This window comes from Acomys russatus, chromosome 10, assembly GCF_903995435.1.
Source record: "Acomys russatus chromosome 10, mAcoRus1.1, whole genome shotgun sequence".
NCBI lineage: Eukaryota > Metazoa > Chordata > Mammalia > Rodentia > Muridae > Acomys > Acomys russatus.
In genome coordinates this window covers 37792052-37813791 of record NC_067146.1, presented here as the reverse complement: position 1 = coordinate 37813791, position 21740 = coordinate 37792052, and the positions used below count along the sequence as shown (strand labels likewise).

Here is a 21740-nt window from a genome sequence, read left to right as displayed (position 1 = left end):
TAGTCCTTTGCCACCCAGCACCTTCTGGCATGACTTGGCACAATTTACTTAAAGATTGTGTGCTCTGGTTTGGTTTGTGTTGCTGTTTTATTTTTTTGAGGGTGTCATGGGTCCTAAGCCCATTCTGCCGGCTCATCACTATGCATTCTGTCAATTTAGTTCGGTAAATGCCACACCTGTGCAATTTTTTTTTTTTAACCTCATGTGTTTGGTGCATGGTAATTTTAGAGTCCTCATTATGTCTCATTTACATATGACAAATGTATGCATATAGACACATTATGCCATCTTTCAAGCATTCGTAGCCTTAGTGATGGTAGCCTGAACTTGGCCTTCTATACGACCTCAGATCTGTATTTAATGGTATCGTCACTCAGGACACTTTGTGGCTTTTTGTAGTGCCTTTGAAAAATTGAATTCAGCACGATAAGGTGCAGTGCTGCATTAAACGTTTTTCCTCGTGTGCAGTCACTGTTGCCTGGTTGGCTCCCGTTCTATATGCTTCTGAGGCAACACTGCATTGCAAATCAATATCTTTCTGGAGAGACAGTGTGTTGTGGATTGCCTGGATAGCATATGCATGGTTACTTTGGCTGCAATGCTGCTGCAGAGCCCAGTTACTCTGCCTTCCTGGGAACTCCACAGGCAAGTCCATCGTGTTTGGAGGAAAAAAAAAATAGATCATTGTAGGGAAAAAATTCAACTGTTAAAGCTTTTGATACTGAACATTAGCATGTCCTTTGTGCTCTTCTGAAGTCGGGTTTTTTTGTTTTTCGTTTTTTTGGTCTTGCTCCACTGACATCAGCTTCTCTGAGTGATTTCTGGATTCCCCCCCCCTGTTTATGCTTCCCCCTTTCTTGGTTGTAGTACGGCCGTACCATTTCGGCTTGCTAGTGCAGAAAGACGTGAATTCAGTTGCTGTACGAGGCTGGCCGGGTGCAAGCACATTGCCAGATAATATGTTAAAGAGTTCCAGGTGAGTCCAGCTCGAGGGAGACAACAGCGAAACGGTAAGGCGGCATGCCTGCAATCATAGCAAGGCTTTCTAATTTGGAGCATCTCGGCAAGTCTGAATCCTGACTCACTCATTTACAACTTGAAAAGGATTCATTTTCTGCATGTCATTTTACTCATTCCCTTCTATTTAACTGCCAAACCCATCAGAGACTGATAAAGGGCTATTTAAATTAAGGATCTGATGAGGTTACTAGCGAGTCTCTGGAGGCTCCCGAGGCTATTGCTTGTAGTTGGTAAACACCAGTAGCAAAGATAAGGAAAATATTCAATGACTGCTTTTTTTTTTTTTTTTTTTTTTTTTTTTTCCATAGCTGAGTCTGAGTCTGATTTCTTTGGAAACTAGTCTTTTTTTTTTTATAGCTTAAAGAGATCTTGCAGATGGTTTTGCCTGGCTGTGCTCGGCTGAATGCCCTCTGAGTCAAGCCACTGAAGGACGAGAGACCACTTTTCCTTTGGGTAAACTGATGTCTGTGAATTTAGCTGGATTGGATCTGAGTGGAACTGATATCTCTACTATATTAGAGATCTGGGGTTTCTTCTCTACCCATCTCTCCCTCTCCCCTCCTTGAGCCCTGAAGTGCACCTGCTTTAAGTGTGTGTTGCTAAGTAGAGGTCAGGGTGCTGCCGTTTAGCATCATTACACCTGTAGTGGTTGTGCTTTCCTGCACAGAGGTGATAATTCTCCATGCAGCACTGCTTGAAGTGCTGGCTAGCTCTACTAGTGTGCTGCTGGCACTGGAGACGAGACGCTGATGGAGAGCCCCTGCATGCGTGAAAGGCTGAGGCAGTAGACAGGCTACTCCAAAGTGAGGCTTGCCTGTTCACGAGGAAGATGAAAAGCAAGGTTGAAATATAAACCGTGAGAAAGGGTGAATTTTTATTTGTTTCAGTAATTGGGACATGGCATTAAGTAGTGAGGGGGTTTGAGGTTGAGTGATATATGTTCATGTTGTTTACATTGAGACTAATACATTAGATGATCTTGTGAATTTGTCTGGGTCCACCTTTTATGTAAGTGATGAATATTAAGGATGTAAGCATTTGATATTTTGCTTTAAAATATCTTACTTTGTATGTTTGAAATTAGGAATGCACTTGAAATGTGAATGTTATAGTTTGTGAATATTAGTTGACCATCAGTAACTTGCATATTGGCCAGAAACTAGTTTATGTAATTTTGTGATACAAGAAAATGCAAGAAAAATAAGAAAGAATACTCCATTACTTTATCGGCTGAGAAAAGCATTGATGGAACTTAGGAGTCACAATAAGTCACTTACTGGGGGAGGAACCTTTGTACTTATCAAAAATTAAGCATGAAACTGGCCTTTGATTTCTAGGAATGAATACTTGGATTTTGTTCAAAGGATAGTTGGAATTTTCTTGTGTTTTGATCAATCACTTATTATTTTCTAAAAAGTAAAGGGAAATATAAACTGTTATTTTTTCATCTGATTCTATTGAGATGATGCTATATTTGCTGTGTCTCTTTCTGAAGAGTGATATGTTCTAGCTATTTATATTTTCACCTTCATTTTGTGTAAGCTGTGAGGTTTATTTTTCATCCTGTGACAGGAGGAATGGTACATCTGCAAAAAGTAATTTCCAAAAAGGGGACAGTAGAACAGTAATATGACATGTATTTTACAATCACAGTTGTGTCTTTATTCTGCAGACATTTATTATCTATGTTCCGTGTATAAGATATTAGGAGGAGACATGTTTGTAGCGAGTAGAGAGGAGATGGAAGGGGCTTAGGTGTAGCGATGTTACCGTTTCCCCCTGCAGCCTGAACCATCGTGTTCTCTCACAGAAAGCAAGTTTGGAACTTTCTAACTAGTAGAATGACTGCCTTGGAGACCTCTTTATTGTAGGCATTCACTTATACACAAACATTTGTGGGAAGTCTACTTTGTGACAATGGCGAATGGGACAGGTTTATCTGCTTTCTGTCCTCATGGAACTTAGAATCTTGTGTTAAAAAAATATTTTGAAGAGAAATTCTGTGGGAAGTTTTTGTTGTTCTGTTTTGGTAATTGTGAAAGGGATTCTGCATGCTTTGATTTTAAAAAATTGTGTTTAAAATACACTTACAGAGTTTGCCAGTTTCACATTTTTAGATCTACGGAGGCATTAGTAAGTATATTCAGTGTTTTGCACTAATTACTCCTCTCCATATCCAGATCTTTTTCATGGTAACTACCATTCTCCCTTCCCCTCACCCCTGATAACTTTGATTCTACCTTCGGTGCCTATGAAGTTGGCCTCTGCTAGGTGCTGTGTTTCTTGTCAAGTGGAGTGACATAGCATTTGGCTTATTTCACTTAGCGTGTTTTCACAGTTCACCAATACAGCAACATACACTGGAAGTTCATTCTTTGGAGAGCATGCTTTGATTTTAATATGGAAAAGATAGCAGTTTTCCTCCTTAGTATATAGGGTGTCACTAAATCAAGTTCCCATTGCATACGGTAGTAAATGATGTAGAGCTTCTAAAATTAGCCCCCAAACAGCAAGGAACGAGGACTAAAGATGCACGAAGGGAACCGTCCCTTCATTTATGGGTTATTTACATGTCTTGTTGATTGAACACGGTACCTGGATTGCTAAGATTTTCTTGTCTATTCTTTGCTGTTAGAGAGCAATGGCCAGCTGGACTATTCATTGTGAAGCTGGAATGTGACTTTTGTCATCATTAATATTAAGATTTCACTTATTCTGCTTCCAGTGCACTACTCATTCTAACTGTAAAAGAAAAACATACACATGCATGTGTATATTATATATGTACACACATACTACACACACACACACACACACACACACACACACACACATATATATATATATATATATGTATATATATACTATTTTCTATGCACTCTGTGGGCTACCTTCTGCCTCTAGTCCTGTTTTTAGTAGACAGTCAACTAGAAACCCCTAGATAGCCTTTGTATTAGTCATGAAGAATAGAAAGAGGTTATATGCCCAACATCACAGTAAACAGATTTTTATTAGATAGGCACGCTTAGCTTCATCAATAAAGTTTTCCTTTTTTGAATTTCTCTACATACTGCTTCTTTTAAATACAATTGGCTTTTTCCAATAGGTTATTTCTTTCTAGAAGGTCATGTTATGGCTCCACTCAGAGCCATCTGTCTGTTTGCTATCAGTTGATTTGACAATTTTGGTACTAAACCACTGCAAAGTTTCTATCTATGCCTGTAACTCCCTGTCCAAGGCACAGAGGAGCAAGATTCACCATAGTGGTGTTTATAACCTGAGTCATCCCATCTTTCTGAGTAGCCATAGAATTTCTCTTTTTGTTTTCTTTGGGATAGTATCTTGTGTTGTCATGCTGACTTTTTCAACTCTATATAGCTGAGGCCTCCTGCCTCTGCCCCTTAAATGCTACCACACATGTCCTTAATGACTCTTAGTGCATTTTCTTCTTCTTCTTCTTCTTCTTCTTCTTCTTCTTCTTCTTCTTCTTCTTCTTCTTCTTCTTCTTCTTCTTCTCCTTCTCCTCCTCCTCCTCCTCCTCCTCCTCCTCCTCCTCCTGCTTCTTCTTCTTCTTCTTCTTCTTCTTCTTCTTTCTGTTATAGCCTGGCTTTGCATAGAGGCATATTCAGAATATTAGGTTAATTAAATGAATGTTTACTTTGGTGGTGAGTTGGGAGGAAGGAAGAGCAGGCCAGAAAGCTACACCCTAGTCACTCAATGCTGCTTTGAAGATACTTTTTCTTTTGTATCAATAGAGATGAAAAAATATGGATGGGCAATATTGCAAGCGAGGCCCATCCTTTGTTTATTCCTTCCAAGATGTAGGTCTTGGGGGATGTGTGCACTGTGGTCTGGAGCTTCTCTTTAGCTGGGTCCTGCAATAAATCTCTGCTTCCTTGTTTACTCTCTGCACGGCCTTCGACAGGTTGCTTAGTCCGTGTGTGTTTCCGTTTAATTACCCATGAAACTGAGATAACGATGTCCCCTCCTGAAGCTCTTGGTAGAGAGTGAGAAATTATGTAAGAGGCAGTTTTCATAGTAACTTCTAGAGAAGAAATCCACACTAGCTAGCCATTATTTTTACCATTGTTACCTTATCTAGAAATCCAGTGTCCGTCTCTCTTCTCTAACCACTGCAGTCTTACCAGATCCCAGATCCTTCTCCAGTTTGCTTCATTAGAGGGCATATATGAGCATTTTTTTTAATTTTACAGAGCTGAAGAAGATAAAAGGAGGTTGTACCAGCATGCTGCAGTTCTCTGCTTCCATCTGCCAGGGGAGGGTGTGTGTTCTGAAGATGTTCTCTTCGGTCCAGCCAACAACCCATTTCAACCAGTAGCCAGTTCCTCAACTAAATGAGAGCTTGCTAAAAAACAAACAAAAACCAAAACAAAACAAAAAACCAAAACACAAAAACTGTTGGCAGTGAAATGCTTCTGGTAGCACCGGGTTTGTTTCAGACAGCATGCAGCAGGATATTTGCATCCAGCAGCTCTGCTCTGTTCACCTTGGATTAGTGGGGAGTCACTATTGACTCTGTTGTGGGAAAGGTATGTAGAGCAGATCTTCATGGAATCAGGGGACTTTGTCATTAAAGGATCACTATAAATTTGTTATTGCTGAGATTTTTAGCTCTTTGCAGTAGATGGACCAATTGTGAAAGCTGAATTGAAAGACACTTCCATTTCCCCGCTAAGGGCTCATTGCTCTGTGCATTCAGGAGTTCCGTGTGGTTAGCTACCCACATATGATGCTCAGAAAATGGTGAGAGCTTCAGAAGTCAACTATATTCAGTGATGTCCTATATTTTCCTGAATTCTTTGGTCAGGTTTATATTTAGAGTGATTTAATTGGAAGAGAAACATCCTGTTTTAAACAGAGCAACATCACTCTTGACCATAATTGCTAAGTTATCACCCAAGCACTAATAAAGCATTTAGGTTTTTTTTTTTATAGAAAAGATGTTTGATTTAGATGAGGTGATAGAAGCTGTGTTTATTTTCTATGTGTTTCAGAATAAGATGATAGTATGACATTTTGTTTCTTCTTTAGGAAAGAATTTTTAAAGTACTTATAATCTTTATTGTTAAATGTTGCTTGTATAGTTACTAGGTGGAAAGAATTCAGGTCCTAATGGATCAATTTTATCTCCACTAGTGTACTCTTCTCAGTTTCCATTGTTCAATGCTGTACTGTCTGGACGCTTTATCTTGCACGAGGGGCCGAATAGAGAGCTGTTTGAGAGGAATACACACGAAGATGGAACAGTCCTGGCTCAGTACAAACAAGCTAGGGGCGATTCAGTGAGACTCAGATATGAAACAGAATTCAGATGGCACCTGGGACTGACCTTTGCTCAGCCTTTCTGACAGATGACGGCTTCTGCGGTGCCTTTTAAAAAGTGAAATTCAAACAGTTGGCCTTCCAGGATGGGCAGAAGGCCATCCTGGTTATGATACAACATTCGCTTCAAGCCCAGCCCATTTTATTTGCTCTTAGTATGTCTGAAATGACACATGGTTTTGGTTTTGAAATTGCTGTGGTTCATGTGTGTTTCTGTCCAGGTTGCTTCACACTAATGCATGATGGAGGCTCTTTGGAAAATATACTGTTATTCCCCCTTCTCAGGCAGGACTAGAGACAGAGATTAATAAAAGAAGAGCTGTATTTAAACCTTTGAAAGAGGAGAAGCACGCTCCTTTGTGGAGGAGTAGACTTTTTCTTGACGGCTTTAAGGGAACAGCGTCTTGATGATGAGACTAATTAGTCATGTATCAAGAGCCACTTTGTATGGCTTAACGTTTCAGTTTTTGTTTTTGTTTTTGTTTTTTTCCAAAATGGGCATTCTACTTTCAGCTGTGGGGATTTTATGGGTTGGCAGAGCCTTCACTTTGTGGAGCAGCAGGACAGAGTCACTCCCATGCTGTGTGTGCGTTCTTATCATCACACATACCCCTTTTCTGGTTCCTTCTGACCATAGATGTGTGGTCAGTGCTAAAATACAGGTGTCAATTCTACTGTTTCACCTTCTGATTTATATGGTCACCCCACGTGAGTGCTATTTCGTTAAGTGTTTTTGTTTTTTTTTTTCCCCCATGATGGTATTTTAACCAGATTACAACTGGAGATATCAAGTAGGAGCCAGAGAATTTGTATGTACCTGCTTTGACCTTTGGGAACTATTGATAAAATTTAACTGGGACCACTGCTGCCTGAAAGGTGTTCCATTCATCCTGCCACAGAACAGAGGCCACGGCCCTGTGGAGAGGATTATTCCATTCTGCCATGTAGGCAGAGAGCTCTCTCGCCATGGCCCGGCTTACTGTAGGGTAGGTATACAAGGCTTTGTACATGCCTATGCCCTTAAAATGCTTTTTTCTAGATATAGGAATAACGTCTTTCTAAAATTTTTCCCTCCAAAGATGACAAATAAACCTTGGTACATAAGTAAATCACAGTTTTGGGTTCAATTATTAATGGCATTAAAAAAAAAAAAAGACATAATAGTTAACGTTGAAACCTTTACTAGAATATATACCCATTGTCCCTTTTCTAGCTACATCTAAGTACTTCAGCCTATAGGCAGGAAGTATGCTGTAATGATATGTGTATATTATTCGTTGTTATCTTACTCTCCTTGCTTTTTTATTTCAAATAGAGGATACTTATAGACATTGGCTATATACATGTTAGCTGTACATTGTTACAAAACTTTATTTCAGTGTTTAAAATAATATTAGTTATCTGAAATTGACATCATATTTTGTGGATTGTTTGAGCAAAAGTGTTCCCCAAAGATGGCAATGTGCTTGTCACTCCTGTGGTATGCAGAAACTGAAGCAAAATTTGTTTCTAAAGGAGTCGACTCCTCTCCTTTATTTAACCATAAGAGCAGAATACACCATCATGCGGTCTAGGGCGCTACCACTATGTCACAAATGTGACTCTACCGGGCATCTTGTTACAATTCAAATTCTAATGTGGAAGGATGGTGGTGAGCTTGACATTCCAGAGGGGGCGCTGTTCCTGCTGACCAGTGAGCAGCCATGGTATTAGAGAGCGTCCTACATGAAGATAACAGTATGACAAAGACTCTATGTAGGCCTCAAGTAGCAATGCAGTTGTTACTTTCACCCTTGCTACAAATCATTATTAAGCCTTTAAGTTTATAATTGTAACGTTAAAAATGCAGATAGTAGAGCTTTGTAAGTAGATGCTTACATATATCTGTATGGGCGTATAGACAAAACTATATCTCACATAAACCTAGTACTATAATATTATATTAGAGAAAGCTACTTAGAATTATTATTACATTTACCAAAACTTTAGCTCCTTGAAGCATACATACATATTCCCATTAAAATTAATAAAACAACTGCCTAGCTGATTGCTAGTAAACATTAGATCCCAGAAAGGTTATGACAAAACTACAATCCCTGGTTTTGCTTTCCTATATATGATGGGAGCAGCAGGAAGTCTGCCTTTGATTTTGTTTGCTTGTTGTTATCTTTCTCGTGTGCTAATTATATTTCAGGCCCAAACTGTAAATCTCGTGAGTACAGAAAGCGTGTTTTCTGTTTCTTTAATGGCATAAAAGATAAAAGTATGGCAAGGAAATTCGTGCTCTGTAGGCAGTATGACATGATGCAGCTTTGTCCTTTTCCACTGAGCTTTGTCCATTAGTTGGTGCAGGGATCAAATAAAATTAGGTCAGAGCCAAACAAACAAATTAGCAGAGAAATACCTGCTTTAGACGCAGCTTGGTCTTCATGTTGGTCCCCTAGTAAGGGGAGCCGGGATTGTCTCTGACATGGACTCTGTTGCCTGCTTTTTGATCATTGCCCCCTGGCAGGGATGCCTTGCCAGGCCACAGGCAAAGAGGATTGTGCTCAGTCATGATGGGACTTGATGTGCTGGGGGAGGTTAGTCAGGAGGGGTGTGTTCCCTTTTCTGAGGGGCAGGGGAGGGAGAATGAGGAAAGAGGGAGGGAGGGTGGGACCAGGAAGAAAGGTGGGAGGGGCTATGATTGGAATGTAAAGTAAATAAAAATAATTAACTAACTAATTAATTAATTAAAACAAAACCAAATTGTAGCAAATCTGGATGGGGATACAGGGAAATGATGTGTATCCATGATGACATCAGTGCAGAGGTTCCTCAAATTCACCCAGAACTTCATGTGATCCAGTTATATAATTCCTAGGTGTGTACTTCTGGAGATCTCAAGTTAGCATTGTGCAGAGATACAGGCATTTCCGGTTATTGCATTACTACTTGTGAGAGTCACGATGAGGGAGCCTGCTGCTTGGCATCAGTAGACGAACGAAGCATGGTCTGTATAGAGAATGGAGTTTTGTGGAGCTACATAGAAGAATGAAATCATGTCATTTTTGCAGCAAAGTGGATACAACTAGGGATCATCATGCTAACTGAAATATTTTCTTCTTGCATATTCAGACCCTAGATTAAAGGGGAAAAAGAGACATAAAAGTAGAAGAGGACAATTTGAAAAGAGGAGGGGGCCCAGCAGGATGGCTCACAGTGTGTGTGTGTGTGTGTGTGTGTGTGTGTGTGTGTGTGTATGAAAATGTAATAATGGGACCCATTGTTTTCTACAATTAATATACACAAAGCGATTGGAAAAGTAAATAGCATTTTAAAACAAGGTCACCTTAATGGGCAAATCGAGTTCTGGTGCCTAGGAACAGCTGGTGAAAGCATTCCCATTGACTAGAGAAAACCTCAGCTTGGAGGGTGTCTCCTTTTAATGTAGTTCCCGAGGATGATTTTTAAGATGGCTTGCCTTTGGCTAAAGGGAAAGGCTTTTCATTGATCAGTTATTGGCAGAGCATGTATTTCCTGGCTATACTTTTTTCTTTTAGGACACAAAAAAGATGGAAAACATGCTTTATGTACTCAAAGTATTTACAGTTTGGACCTGAAATATAATTGGCACATGAGAAAGATAACAACAACCAAGCAAAAACAAAGACAGATTTCTGGCTCTCCAACCCTGTATAGGAAAACAAGCTGAGTGTAGCTTACATAAATTTGTGATGGCAGCAGTTATTTAGGATGCATTTTGAGGCACAGTCTAAAAGTGCTATAGTTTGTAGTAAGGGCATTTGTGGTTACGGCAATGACACCGATGCAGGGGCAGAGCTAGTGTTTAATAGAGCCAAGGTTGTCAAATGTCATAGGGTGAATTACTGCACCACGCTTTATATAACTGATTCCTTATCCAGAATGTTCCTGCTGCCATTGCTGATAGATGATTCTGTGATTTCCTACTTTCATGTATACCAAGGAAAGCATTTATGGTGTGTACCACCTTCATACTTTCCGAATCCTGAATTGCCAAGGAGGAATTGCACATGAAAGGAAACACAAAGAAGTGAGTTTCTTTGTCTGGCACTTGATAAACTTAAAATCATTAACCAGTTATTACCCGGGGCCCATTTTCATGCTAGAGGCTGGAAAGATCAAAGCACCTGACTAGTACAACAGCTGTGCCATTCAGCAAGTGAGAAGACTGAAGCCAGCAAATCTAAGAGGCTTCCTGAAAGCTCTTCTGTGTTGTGTGTATTAGTTCATGTTGTTATGGAGAGCTTGGCTTTTGCAAAAGCAAGATGGCAGGCAATAAAACATCTATACCTGTATCACTGTATTTACACATAGTTAATGCAATCTATATCTTTGTTCCATGCGTTCATGGAACCATCTTTATCTATGTAACTGCGCAGATACAGAGACATGCAAACGCATGCTAATTAAGGAGCAAAGAGAAGCTGCAGTGTTCGGGGGGAGGGTGCCGTCCTCCCTAATCCCGTGGATTAAGATAACAGGCAAAGATGACCCATCATGGGCATTGTTCCAGTGGTGGTATAAGTTCCTCTTACACCTCACAATTCTGTGCCTACCTTTTTGTAGCTGACATTCCTTTTTTGCTTTATAATTTTAAAATTTCAAATATTTTGGGAGAGGTAATTCTTCCTATAAAACCTTGAAAATGACCAAATGTGGTTTTTATTAGGAGAGATTCTGAGAGTCGTCGTTGAGTAGGAGAGAATTCTCAGTCTTCCATGGGGGTGATGTATATTGCAACAAACAAAACAGAGGTAGCTGCAGAGATGTTGTCAAAGCTGTGCGTATGTTGTAGTAGCTCGTACACGCCCTGCGATAGATGCTCCCTTCATGAACATCAGAACACTGTGACCTTGCCGCTGCCAGATGTGTGGCCATATTTGGCACAGGTCAAATTAGGTTTTTTTGTTTTTGTTTTTGTTTTGTTTTGGTTTTGGTTTTTCGAGATAGGATTTCTCTGTGTTAGCCATGGATATCCTGGACTGGCCTTGTAGACCAAGCTGGCCTCAAGCTCACGGTGATCCGCCTGCCTATGCCTCCCAAGTGCTGGGATTAGTGGTGTGCGCCACCATGCCCAGCCCCAATTTGGCATCTTTTAAAGCCATTCTGTTCTGGTAGCTGCCTTTCCCTGTGAGAGAGGCATCAGCAAGTAGAGAAGGTCACTCTGGGATCTTAGGAACATGCCAATCACCAGAAAATGGCTGATTCAAAGGGACAATTTTCAACCCGAATGAATTCACTTTAAATGAATGCCAGCCTTAACCAAATTAAGCTGTGCTCTTTCACATCTATTGCTGAGGCTGCAGGAGACAGTTGTCTAGGTTCTACATAGCTGCAAGCAAAAATCACAGGTCAAACTCTGACTTTTGGAGCCTCTAACACTGTTGGAATTATCTAACTTTTTCTTTTCTTAAACGAAGTTGGGGTCTACCAACAAATTCGCAAACTTCTGTTAAGGATGAGTGGGACAATGCCATGAGCTAGAACTATCCCTGATATTATTAATGAGGCCAAGATCCTGAAACTAAATAATTCACGGGCCCAGCAAAGACCTACTATTATTCCGCTAAATTAATGTAGCAGTAAGATGACTCCCAAATGACATTGCTCAGCCCTCATCAGAGAAGCTTCTTCTTAGAGTAGATGGCAGTTAGCACAGAGACCCATACCTGGACAGTGTGCAGAGCTTGAGAGACTTTGGAGTAAGCAGCCCTGAATTATGTCTCTATGACAGCCTTCTGTGTAGAAGGGTGGTGTTGGTGGGAAGATTATAAGAGCCAGAGGTGATGGGTGGTTTTAAGAAAACAGTCTTTTCTGGATATAGAGCAAATGCACATATGAGCTCACAGAGCCTGTGGCAGCATGCACAAGACCTGCACAACCTCAAGCCAGACAAAAATTCCAGCATGAAGGATGGGAAGTGGGTACAAAGGCCCACCCCTAACCAAGATGCTATTGGAAAAGATAGGCACTGGGAGAAGAGTCATCAGCTTTTCCTAATGGAGTGACACTGAGCGTGTCGACCGTGCTCCATGCTCAGGTGTAGTTGGCTGACACAAACTGGACTCTGGATTTTTAGTGACTCTTTGTTATTTGTTGTTTTGGTTTGTTTTAGTAGAAAGAACAAGAAGTTGGTGGGAAGGGAAACAGGAGCTGAAGGACGGGAAATACTTTTACAAAATAAACTATATGAAGTTATCAAAAGAAAAAAACAAACCAAAGCAAATAAAGATCAGTGGGCCAGAGTTAGTCAGATGAATAGCTCTGTGTGTGGTTTCATCTCTTGTCTAGATGGAACTTCTAACTTCTGTTGAATTCAATGGAAGTAAAAAAGAAGTTTATTCTGGCAATTGTGACGATTTCTTCTATTAAGTGTTTTCAAGTACCACAAGGCATCCCTGCTTATGTAATTCTTGTCACTTCTGCTTTTAAATGAAGTGTGAAAAACTGTAGTTGAGGAAAATATATCCTTAATTTCCATTCATGCTGGTATGTCCTGTTTTCACATGGGGTGATAATGTTTCTGTTTACTGTGATTGGCCTTGGGCGTATGTCCCCAAGATGTTTTCTCTTGGCCCTATGATTTGAGATGGTCACATTTATTTATTTATTTATTTTTATTTTGGTTTTTCAAGACAGGGTTCCTCTGTGTAGACCAGGCTGGCCTCGAACTCACAGCGATCCATCTGCCTCTGCCTCCCAAGTGCTGGGATTAAGCCTCCTGTTCTTCATGATTTTGTCAGCAAAAAATCTACTGGATTCTTCAAGAGAACCTCTGAAGCCGAGTGGTTTTGTGGGCTGTAAATGAGATATGAGACGAAGTCATTGCCCTGTGGAGGAGGTGGATTGTTCAGATTGTTAATGATGAGGAATCATTGTGACATAAGTGTACAAGACATGGCAGACTAACTGCAGTCACTGGAGGGATTATTTTTATTTTATTTTATTTTATTTTATTTTATTTTATTTTATTTTATTTTTTACTGGAGGGATTCTTAACAAAGCTTGTTCTAAGTGTCTGGGGATTAAATCAGCAGGGGCCTCTCTGGGGAGGTAGTATTTCAGCACAGTTGTGGCCTGGCATGAGAAGGAGGATTTCCATCCTAAGATCACCTACAAAGACTACTCAACAGATGATTTACAAAGTGACGACCCACGGAATGGTCCAGGTCACCTGTGCTTGGAGCAGCTTCAGCCTGGAGTCTTTGAACATGGCCGAATACTCCTATTCTTAAAAACACTTTAGCTAATAAAATCAATTAAAAATTAATTTAGGAGCTGCAGCAATGGCCACTGGTGAAGAGGGCTTACTGCTCTTGCATAGGAGCAGGATTTGGTTTCCAGCACCCATGATGGGAGGCTCACAACAGCCTGTAACTAGCTCTGGGCTTTCTGACACTCTCTTCTAGCCTCTGCCGGTACACACACACACACACACACACACACACGCACACACACACACACACACACACACACGTTCTCCTTTCTCTCTCTGTCTGACTCACTCATGCATACTTGCACATATAAATCTTTAAATCTTTAAAATTTTTCTTTCCTAGTATTTAATTTCTGATTACTTACTTAATCAAATTGCCCTACTCTCACATACTAATCTCTAGGACTCTAGCATGTTTCATATACTCTAAATAAAAAAGATAAGAATGAATATGATTATTGCAAATTATATTGGTGCATTTATGTATGTTGTGTTCTAAAACACTAACATTATGAGTTGGATTAATCTCATTTTTTAAAGCCTTCCTAAGCATCTACTTATTTAGCTTGCCTCCTCGGGAAACTTAATAATACTTCTTTCTTATGCATTCTTACAATATGTTATCTTTACGCTTGCACAGTAGCATGGGTTACAGAATCTTAATTGCTGATCATTTGGTGTCTTCTTGGGTCCCTTGTCTAAATTCGTGACTCAGATTTGAATCTCAGGATGGCAGTCAAACTGAGTTTCCCTTTTACGGGTTATTTCACATATGCAGCTAAAAGTGAACTTATCTGAAAAACTTCCTTCTGCAAATGGGCATTTCTCTTTGTTGTCTGTCTAACAGATGTGCGTTTTGTAATATGTCACATGGGGAACCTTACCTGCCCTTCAGCATATTGCGCTATTGAATTGCCCAGGCCCACCATGCTACTCCTGTTTCTCTATGGATACCACTCAGCCTTTCCCCCCTCCCCCACAGGCCCTGAGCAAACATCCATGTCTTCAGTAAGCTTTCTACTTGGCCTAGCACTGCTGGGCTCTTCAACGTTCTCTGTGTTAAGACTGGTTATATTGTATTACATTTATTCTTTCCTATTGTAATTGCTATTCCTACCTTAGTAGCTTTCATCATCTGAAATCATATTGAACTCATGCGTTTTCAGCAACTCATTTGATTTAAACACAATATTAGGTTTCTTTTTGATGGTTGAATAACCAACCCCAGTTTTGTCAGTGGGAACCCCGTTAGACCAATTCTCTTATCTGGATAACATTCTTCCTGATATTTCAAAAGGGAGCCTGGCTTTTGTTAATAGCTGGATGTTTCTGAGCTTCCGTTTCTTTTTCTTCTTATTTGATTCGTTTTTCCAACCCACCCCCAACACTTATGTCCTGTGAGCTGGAATCTATTTTTTTCCAGTGGGAGCTACAACATCAGCCAGGATCTGGGCATGCGGTGGGAATGAGTGCAAGGGCTGGGAAGGAATAAAGGGCTAGAGACTCTGCTTTGTCAGGCCTGCCCTAGCAGGTTATAGAGTGGTTCCTAGGAAGATGTGGCTGCAGGGGTGGAGCACCTGCCTCCCGGGCCCCTCTCCCACTACAGGGCCTACAGTACTGAACGACTTCTGTGCTAAGAGTTGCTAGAAATTATGCCTCTCATCGAAGAATGGATGCTGCTCTTATTTCACCTTGCTGGATCCTCCTCTGAACCAGAGTTCTGGAATTCAGGGTCTCCAGGAGAAGGGACAGGAGAGTGCTCGAGGGCTACGGAGCTGACTCGAGGCATTTCAGGAGGACCTGAGCTCGGCTTTCTGTTGCCCTCACAGTTAACAGAGATGGGCAGATCGTGTTTAAGTCCTGTGCCCCTAATACTGGAAACACGAAACCCATCCAGAAGCGTTTACTTTGCCTTATGTGGAAAACCAAGTATACGTTTCTTTCCTTGTTGAAGATGCCTTACACAAAGAAGGTATTGATGCTGAATGATGCAATTCATGGCAGCCTGGTCGTACTGGAGAGCAGCATAAATTGTACATAGTCTTAGTTATGTGCATGGAACTCAGTACTTAGCCATCCCCAGCAACCATGACAACCATTGCTTATGATTTGTTAGTGCTCTGTGCAGCCCTGTTTTTCCTCTGCTCAGGGTATCAGAGTACGTCAAGCTCTTTCAGTAAAATGTGCGTATTAGGTTTCTACTCTTAGGTAACATCGTACCACAAAGGCATAGGCTCATGAATACAGCTTCAGTAGGCTGAAAGACTGGGTGTGGCGTAGGGTTTCTCTGCCTGCGATCTTACCAGGCTGAAGACAGATTGTTGTTGTCTGCTTGGTGGTTCTCACCTGGAGCTCAAAGTCATCACAGAGATCGACAGAACTACCCTTCCTGTGTGTGCAGTTGTGTGGTCCCCATTTTTCTGGTGGTTGTCAGGCAGAGGCCATGGTATAGCATATGGTCTCACAGTTCTCAGAGTCATCGTGCTGTCTTTCAGACTAGTCAGCCCACAGCTTTCTGATCTTGTTTTTCCTGGTTTTGAAGGGCCCTCCTAGTTTGTTTGTTTGTTTTTTTTCTTAATCCCACTGAGTCATCTAATGTTTGTATGTAGAACAATACAATGATATGATGTTACATCATAACTGCATGAAAAGGGGAGGGGGTTATTCAAAAGCAAGAGATATTATGTGTTATTCTAGGTATTGTTTTAGAATCCATCTATCACAATAAGCCTCATTTAAAGAATCTTGGTGATAGCTATTCACGAACATATATATTTATTATTTTTGTGTCAGGATTGTGCTTTTATTTTATTTTAGTTTTTTTGGGTGTTTTGTTTTTTTTCCAGCCAAGATTTATCTGTGTAGCCTTGGTTTTCCTGAACTCACTGTATAGACCAGGCTGGCCTAAAACTCAAAGAGAGCTGCCTGACTCTGCCTGCCTGAGTGCTGGGATTACAGGTGTGCACCACTGTGCCTGGCTAGGATTGTGCTTTTTAAATAATGCTTTTGGATGAATGTCTTAGAGCCTAGTTCTTTTGCTTAAAACATATGATGATTAATTATTTGGATGAGTGTTTTTAATATATGATTTACTACAAGAAGACTGTGCTAGGCATTATGGGAAGAGGATGCAATAACACAATATGGCCTTTACTTTCATGAACTTAGGTAAAGCGTTGTAGTATCTTAGATGCTGGAGAGACAACTCAGCACTTAAGAGCACTTGCTGCTTTTGCAGAGGACCTGGGCTCTGTTCCCAGCATCCACTTGACAGCTTATAAATGTTTGTAACTCTAGTTCCTGGAGCTCCAACACCATCTTCCAGGATCTATGGGTAGCAAGCATATGTATGCATACAGACACACACACACACACACACACACACACACACACACACACACACACACACACACACATATATATATATACACATACATAAACTAAAAATAAAAGTAGCCACTCTCTCATACAGTCTCTTATCGTGCCTGGAAAAAAATGGTACTACACAAACTACTGTGGCATGAGCACTTATTTTAAATTTATCTGTGACCTGGGCACTAAACTGAAAGAAATATGCTTCCTTTCTTTCATTTGTCAGTCTACTAAGATGTTTGTTAATTTTTAACTTTGTTTTAATTTTTTTTATTAATGTTCATTGTTTTCTATTTTATTTCCTTTTTAATACTGAAATGTTATTTAATTTTTTTGCTTATGTTGAATTTCATCTACCTTTGTAAGTATCTTAAGATTGATTCCAAGGTTATTTAGATCACTCTTTTTTTCCATGTTCATTTAGTATTATTCATTTAATTTTGATGCATGTTTATGAATTTTCCCTCAAACTTCTTATGTTTAGGGTTTATTGACAGTTGGAGCTCATGGTTCTATTGACTGACTCAATGATGGTGATATTTTCTTATTTATTGCCTTCCTATCTTTAAAAAGAAAATAGCCTTAAAATACTGAGTGTATTTAGCATACTTGTCATATAAAGTTTTGGTTATATGTAGGAGAGTCTCCATTGAATCTTTAATACATATATATCTTGAGGGATAGAAAAATGGCTTAGCAATTAAGGTTGTTCACTGCTCTTCTAGAGTCCCCAACATCTGTCTTGATAGTTCACAAGCATTTAATGCTCAACATCTTTTCCTGGCCTCAGAGTACTGCACATATGTGGGCAGGCACACACACATACAGTCAGACAGATAGACACATATATACACACATGTACATCAAGAAACCTAAAGAAGAAATCCAAAACTCCCAAGCATCATCAGTACTTCGGACGTACGTTAAACAGGATCTGTTTCATTTGGTTCCATTATAATTCCTCCTATACTTACCAATGAAGGCAAGTTCTTGCCACACAGTGGGTTCTGGGTATTTTATTAATTTTTTTTTTAAGCTTTAAGTACTTGGATTATTTTATACACACATTTTTACATAGTTGAAACAAAAGCTTACAAAATTAGTAATTCTGCCTTTACTCTGCAGATACCTGAAATTCTGCTTGATGTTTTTCCCCACTGTGCTTATGCACACTGCAGTGTTGATGCCTCTAGCCATATCTGTGTCTCTGTTTACACCAGTGTGTGTATCTTCAGATGGAGTCAACCTGTGTGCTATTCCAAAAGTTGATCTTGAAATTTTAACCATATGAAGTTTTTATTAAATGCTTTCCAGTTTTTCTCATTTGATAGCATATTAGTGATGCAGAAGCTGTTTACTTGAAGAAAAACTGCGAAAGCAATTTCATTCAGAATATTCATTTCTTTAGAGAGAATTGTGAACTTAGTGTGTAGATATTTTGTGGCTGTGACAAGAGACCTCAGAAGACCTGAAACCAGGAGAGATTTCTTTGCATCACAGTTTCCCACATTTCAACTTGACTGTTGTTGGGTTGGGAGGGGCGGGGGTTGTGGCGGGGAGTTTGCAGTGAGGCAGAACAAGCCAGTCAAGGTGCAGAGTACAGCAAAGTTGCTTGTGTTACAGTTGCTGTGAATCATAGTGAGAGCAAGAACAGGCTAGAGAGAGAAGCGGGGAAAGAGAGAGAGGAGGAGGAGGAGAGGGATGTTCTTGTCCAGAGATTAACAAACGGCACAAAAGCAATGGCTGAGTTTCCTTCTGCTGGGATGCACCTGCTAACACTTCCACCACCTCACATGGTGTTCAGGGTGGAGACCAGCAAGCCTGTCACACATGGCCTTTGGAGGACACCTAGGATCACAACGGTAACACTTTCCAGGAAAGCTGCAGATTGCACCCCAGAACCCAGAACTTGTAGACTATAGCCTGAAACACGCTGTGGCAAATGGAGACGAACACCGAAGGCCTGAAGTAAAGTGTGTGACTGGAGCAAGCTGCGTCCTGGGAGTGACTATGGCTACTGGGAGGGAAACAGAGGTCCAGAGCCGTAAGGCAAACAACCTCTTATAATGAATGTCACCCTCTATACACTGAGAGTATAATTTATTAGCTTTGAAATTAAAAAGAGAAACCCACAGTCATCCTCATTATTAATCCTCTAAGTCCTATTTAGAGTCCAATTTGGACATGAAGTAAAAATGGTGCAGATTTTCAACCTGTCTTCAGACATAAACAAAATAACCCCTTTCCTCCGCTGTCTTCTGCCAACTCCTGTGGCACTCAGCAGGTGCCCATCTGATCCGAGCCAACTATGTGTATTTGTTTGGTTGTTTTTATGAAGTCAGGTTAGCCACTCTTTTGATGACTCAGAAATATATACACTTGCAGTCAGATAATAAAACCTGAGACAGAGTCAAGAACCTTGTAGGATACATGGCCTCTGCTGTGTTTTGCTTTGCTTTAGGTAGGAAATTTTTCTTTTTTTTTTTTTTTTAAAGCGCAAGTGGTTGAGTTCACACAGAATAGTTATATCAGTTTTCCATGTTGTGATTATAGGTTATAAATGTGGGCTTCTTTGTTGTTTCCTGGCCTAGAAATGAGCACTGGGGTTTAAGTGTTAAGCGTGTTTAGTGCTCATGATGCCTCACCGAAGAATGCTTAGTTCACTTTCTTTATTTTCCAGATATGTGTCACAAAGATGTCTACACGGAACTGCCAGGGAATGGACTCGGTGATAAAACACCTGGACACAATTCCTGAGGACAAAAAAGTCAGAGTGCAGAGGACCCAGAGCACCTTTGACCCGTTTGAGAAGCCTGCCAATCAAGTCAAGAGGGTCCACTCTGAGAACAATGCGTGCATTAACTTTAAATCCTCCTCCGCTGGCAAAGAGTCACCTAAAGTTAGGAGGCATTCCAGCCCCAGCTCGGTAAGTGATGCTTCTTCATTCATCATGGGGTAAACAGGACTGGCCTCCATCGGAGAGGCACACTGTGCAGAAGTTGGCAGGTGGTGCTTTCAATGACTTTTTATGCATTCTCTCCCAGGGTGTCTGAATATTTTGCAAGAGAGAAAGCTACACACAGACTCTTGAGTTAAGAGTACCCAGCAAGCAAATGATTAAAATAATTTAACTTATTTTTAGAAAAAAAAAAACCCCAATAACATGTTTTTCTTCTTTTAAAAAATAAGATTGTTTTGAATTAGACCACTTTATCATTAAAAAAAACTTTTGCATTTCAACCTCTTAGAGATAGTCGAGAACTTTTCTGTGCTGTTGGGAAGTTTTTAAATTGCCAGACCCATGAGACATTGCACTCCAAGAATGTTCACTGTTCACGTGTGGCCTCAGGGTTTGGGAAGACCTTAGAATTTCACAGCAAGGCGTTGATGGTCAATGGTAAAGTCCATTCATTTTTAGGAAATCCTAAGCTCCAAACCAAGGCAATTCTTGCCTTTCTCCTAAGGTGCATTGATTTGCCGTCACAGAATTCCATAGTCTGGGTGGCTTCAGAAATGGAAGCCACATTACATTTTGTCATTCTGGAGCTGGGAAGTCCTCGCTCAGGGTTCTGGCAGTCACTCAGAAGGACAATGACCAGAAGAGCTCCTTGCCTTCTACGGATGTCGCCTGTGCTCTTGCTGTGTCACTGAGATGGGGTATTCCTAATGTTCGGCTTATAGAAGAGGCATCCAATTTCAAGATTCTTGATGCTTTTCGCTTACAAAATTGTAATCAGAGCTCATACTTTCAAGGCTGGCTGGTGCTTAGCATTGTAAAAATACCCTGTGATCTTCTAAAATTGAGTAATTTTCAGATTTAACCGGCACCTAATAATCTCCTGACATCGATGTCTTAAGATTTTAAAAAGTGAGAGTGAAAATGTTAGGGGAACTTGGGTTCTGTTATCTTGCTAAAAACCAATGTGGAGTTTAAAGTTTTTATGAGAGTGAAACCAGCAAAGCCTGTGAGCTGCTCCTATAGATCCACCTAGCTCTATGCTGAAAAGCACTAGTGTTAACAAAGCTGAAGTAAATATGACAGCGACGCTTTTGAAACTTGAGTGCCAAGTCCTCTCCTGCCACCCTTATCTGTAACCATAAGGTAGGATTTACTTGTGTCACAGCTCTACCATTAACTTCTCAGAAAACCTTCCGATTTAGTATTATGTATGAGGAGTGGTTGAGCGCAGCCAAGCTCCTACCATGTTGAGAACTGTATGTACTGTATTATTGTGCAGTTATCCGGCTCTCATGTATGTCAGCCTGTATTGTTTGTAGAAATTGCCATACTAGATGTCATAATGAGTGAGTCTTATACTAAAAAATACTGTCTATCTGCGTTCAAATCAAATGAGCATCCTGTATGCTCTCTGGGACCTAGATACTGTGCATAATATTCCTTTCTCATATTGTTCTGATTGTTCCTGTAGGGGCAACAAGCTTTTTAAGATGTTTCTGTTTCCTTCCTTCCTTCCTTCCTTCCTTCCTTCCTTCCTTCCTCTTTTTCTTTCTTTCTTTTTTCATTAACATACTCTAATCCCTTCATTTTGAAAATTCCCATAATTTTTGTTTATATACAATGATCTTGATTTATGGCTGTACCTTTTCTGTCATTGATCTAGAATCATCCATTTCTCTAAGTAGCTCTCAACGCCCCCTCACCCCCATTGGCAGATGATACTTAGAAGCCAAGATCTGCTTCCTGTGCATACTTATTGTTACTGGATGCCATGGAGTTTTAAAAGTCAATGCATACATCATACCG

General features: G+C 40.3%; 1 protein-coding gene across 6 annotated transcripts in view; it reads left to right on the top strand.

Annotated features, from left to right (window-relative positions):
• Window positions 1–21740, top strand: part of Cdk14 (cyclin dependent kinase 14) — a 539697-nt gene that overhangs the window by 116320 nt on the left and 401637 nt on the right. For 2 of the 6 annotated variants that reach the window (XM_051152013.1, XM_051152018.1), the window contains one exon: window positions 19656–19901. In XM_051152013.1, coding sequence (XP_051007970.1) covers window positions 19656–19901 — 246 coding nt within the window. Of the gene's footprint in view, window positions 1–483; window positions 646–686; window positions 1011–1377; window positions 1474–1731; window positions 1887–19655; window positions 19902–21740 lie in introns of those variants that run through there. The other 4 variants (XM_051152016.1, XM_051152014.1, XM_051152015.1 and 1 more) reach the window with 4 other exon arrangements.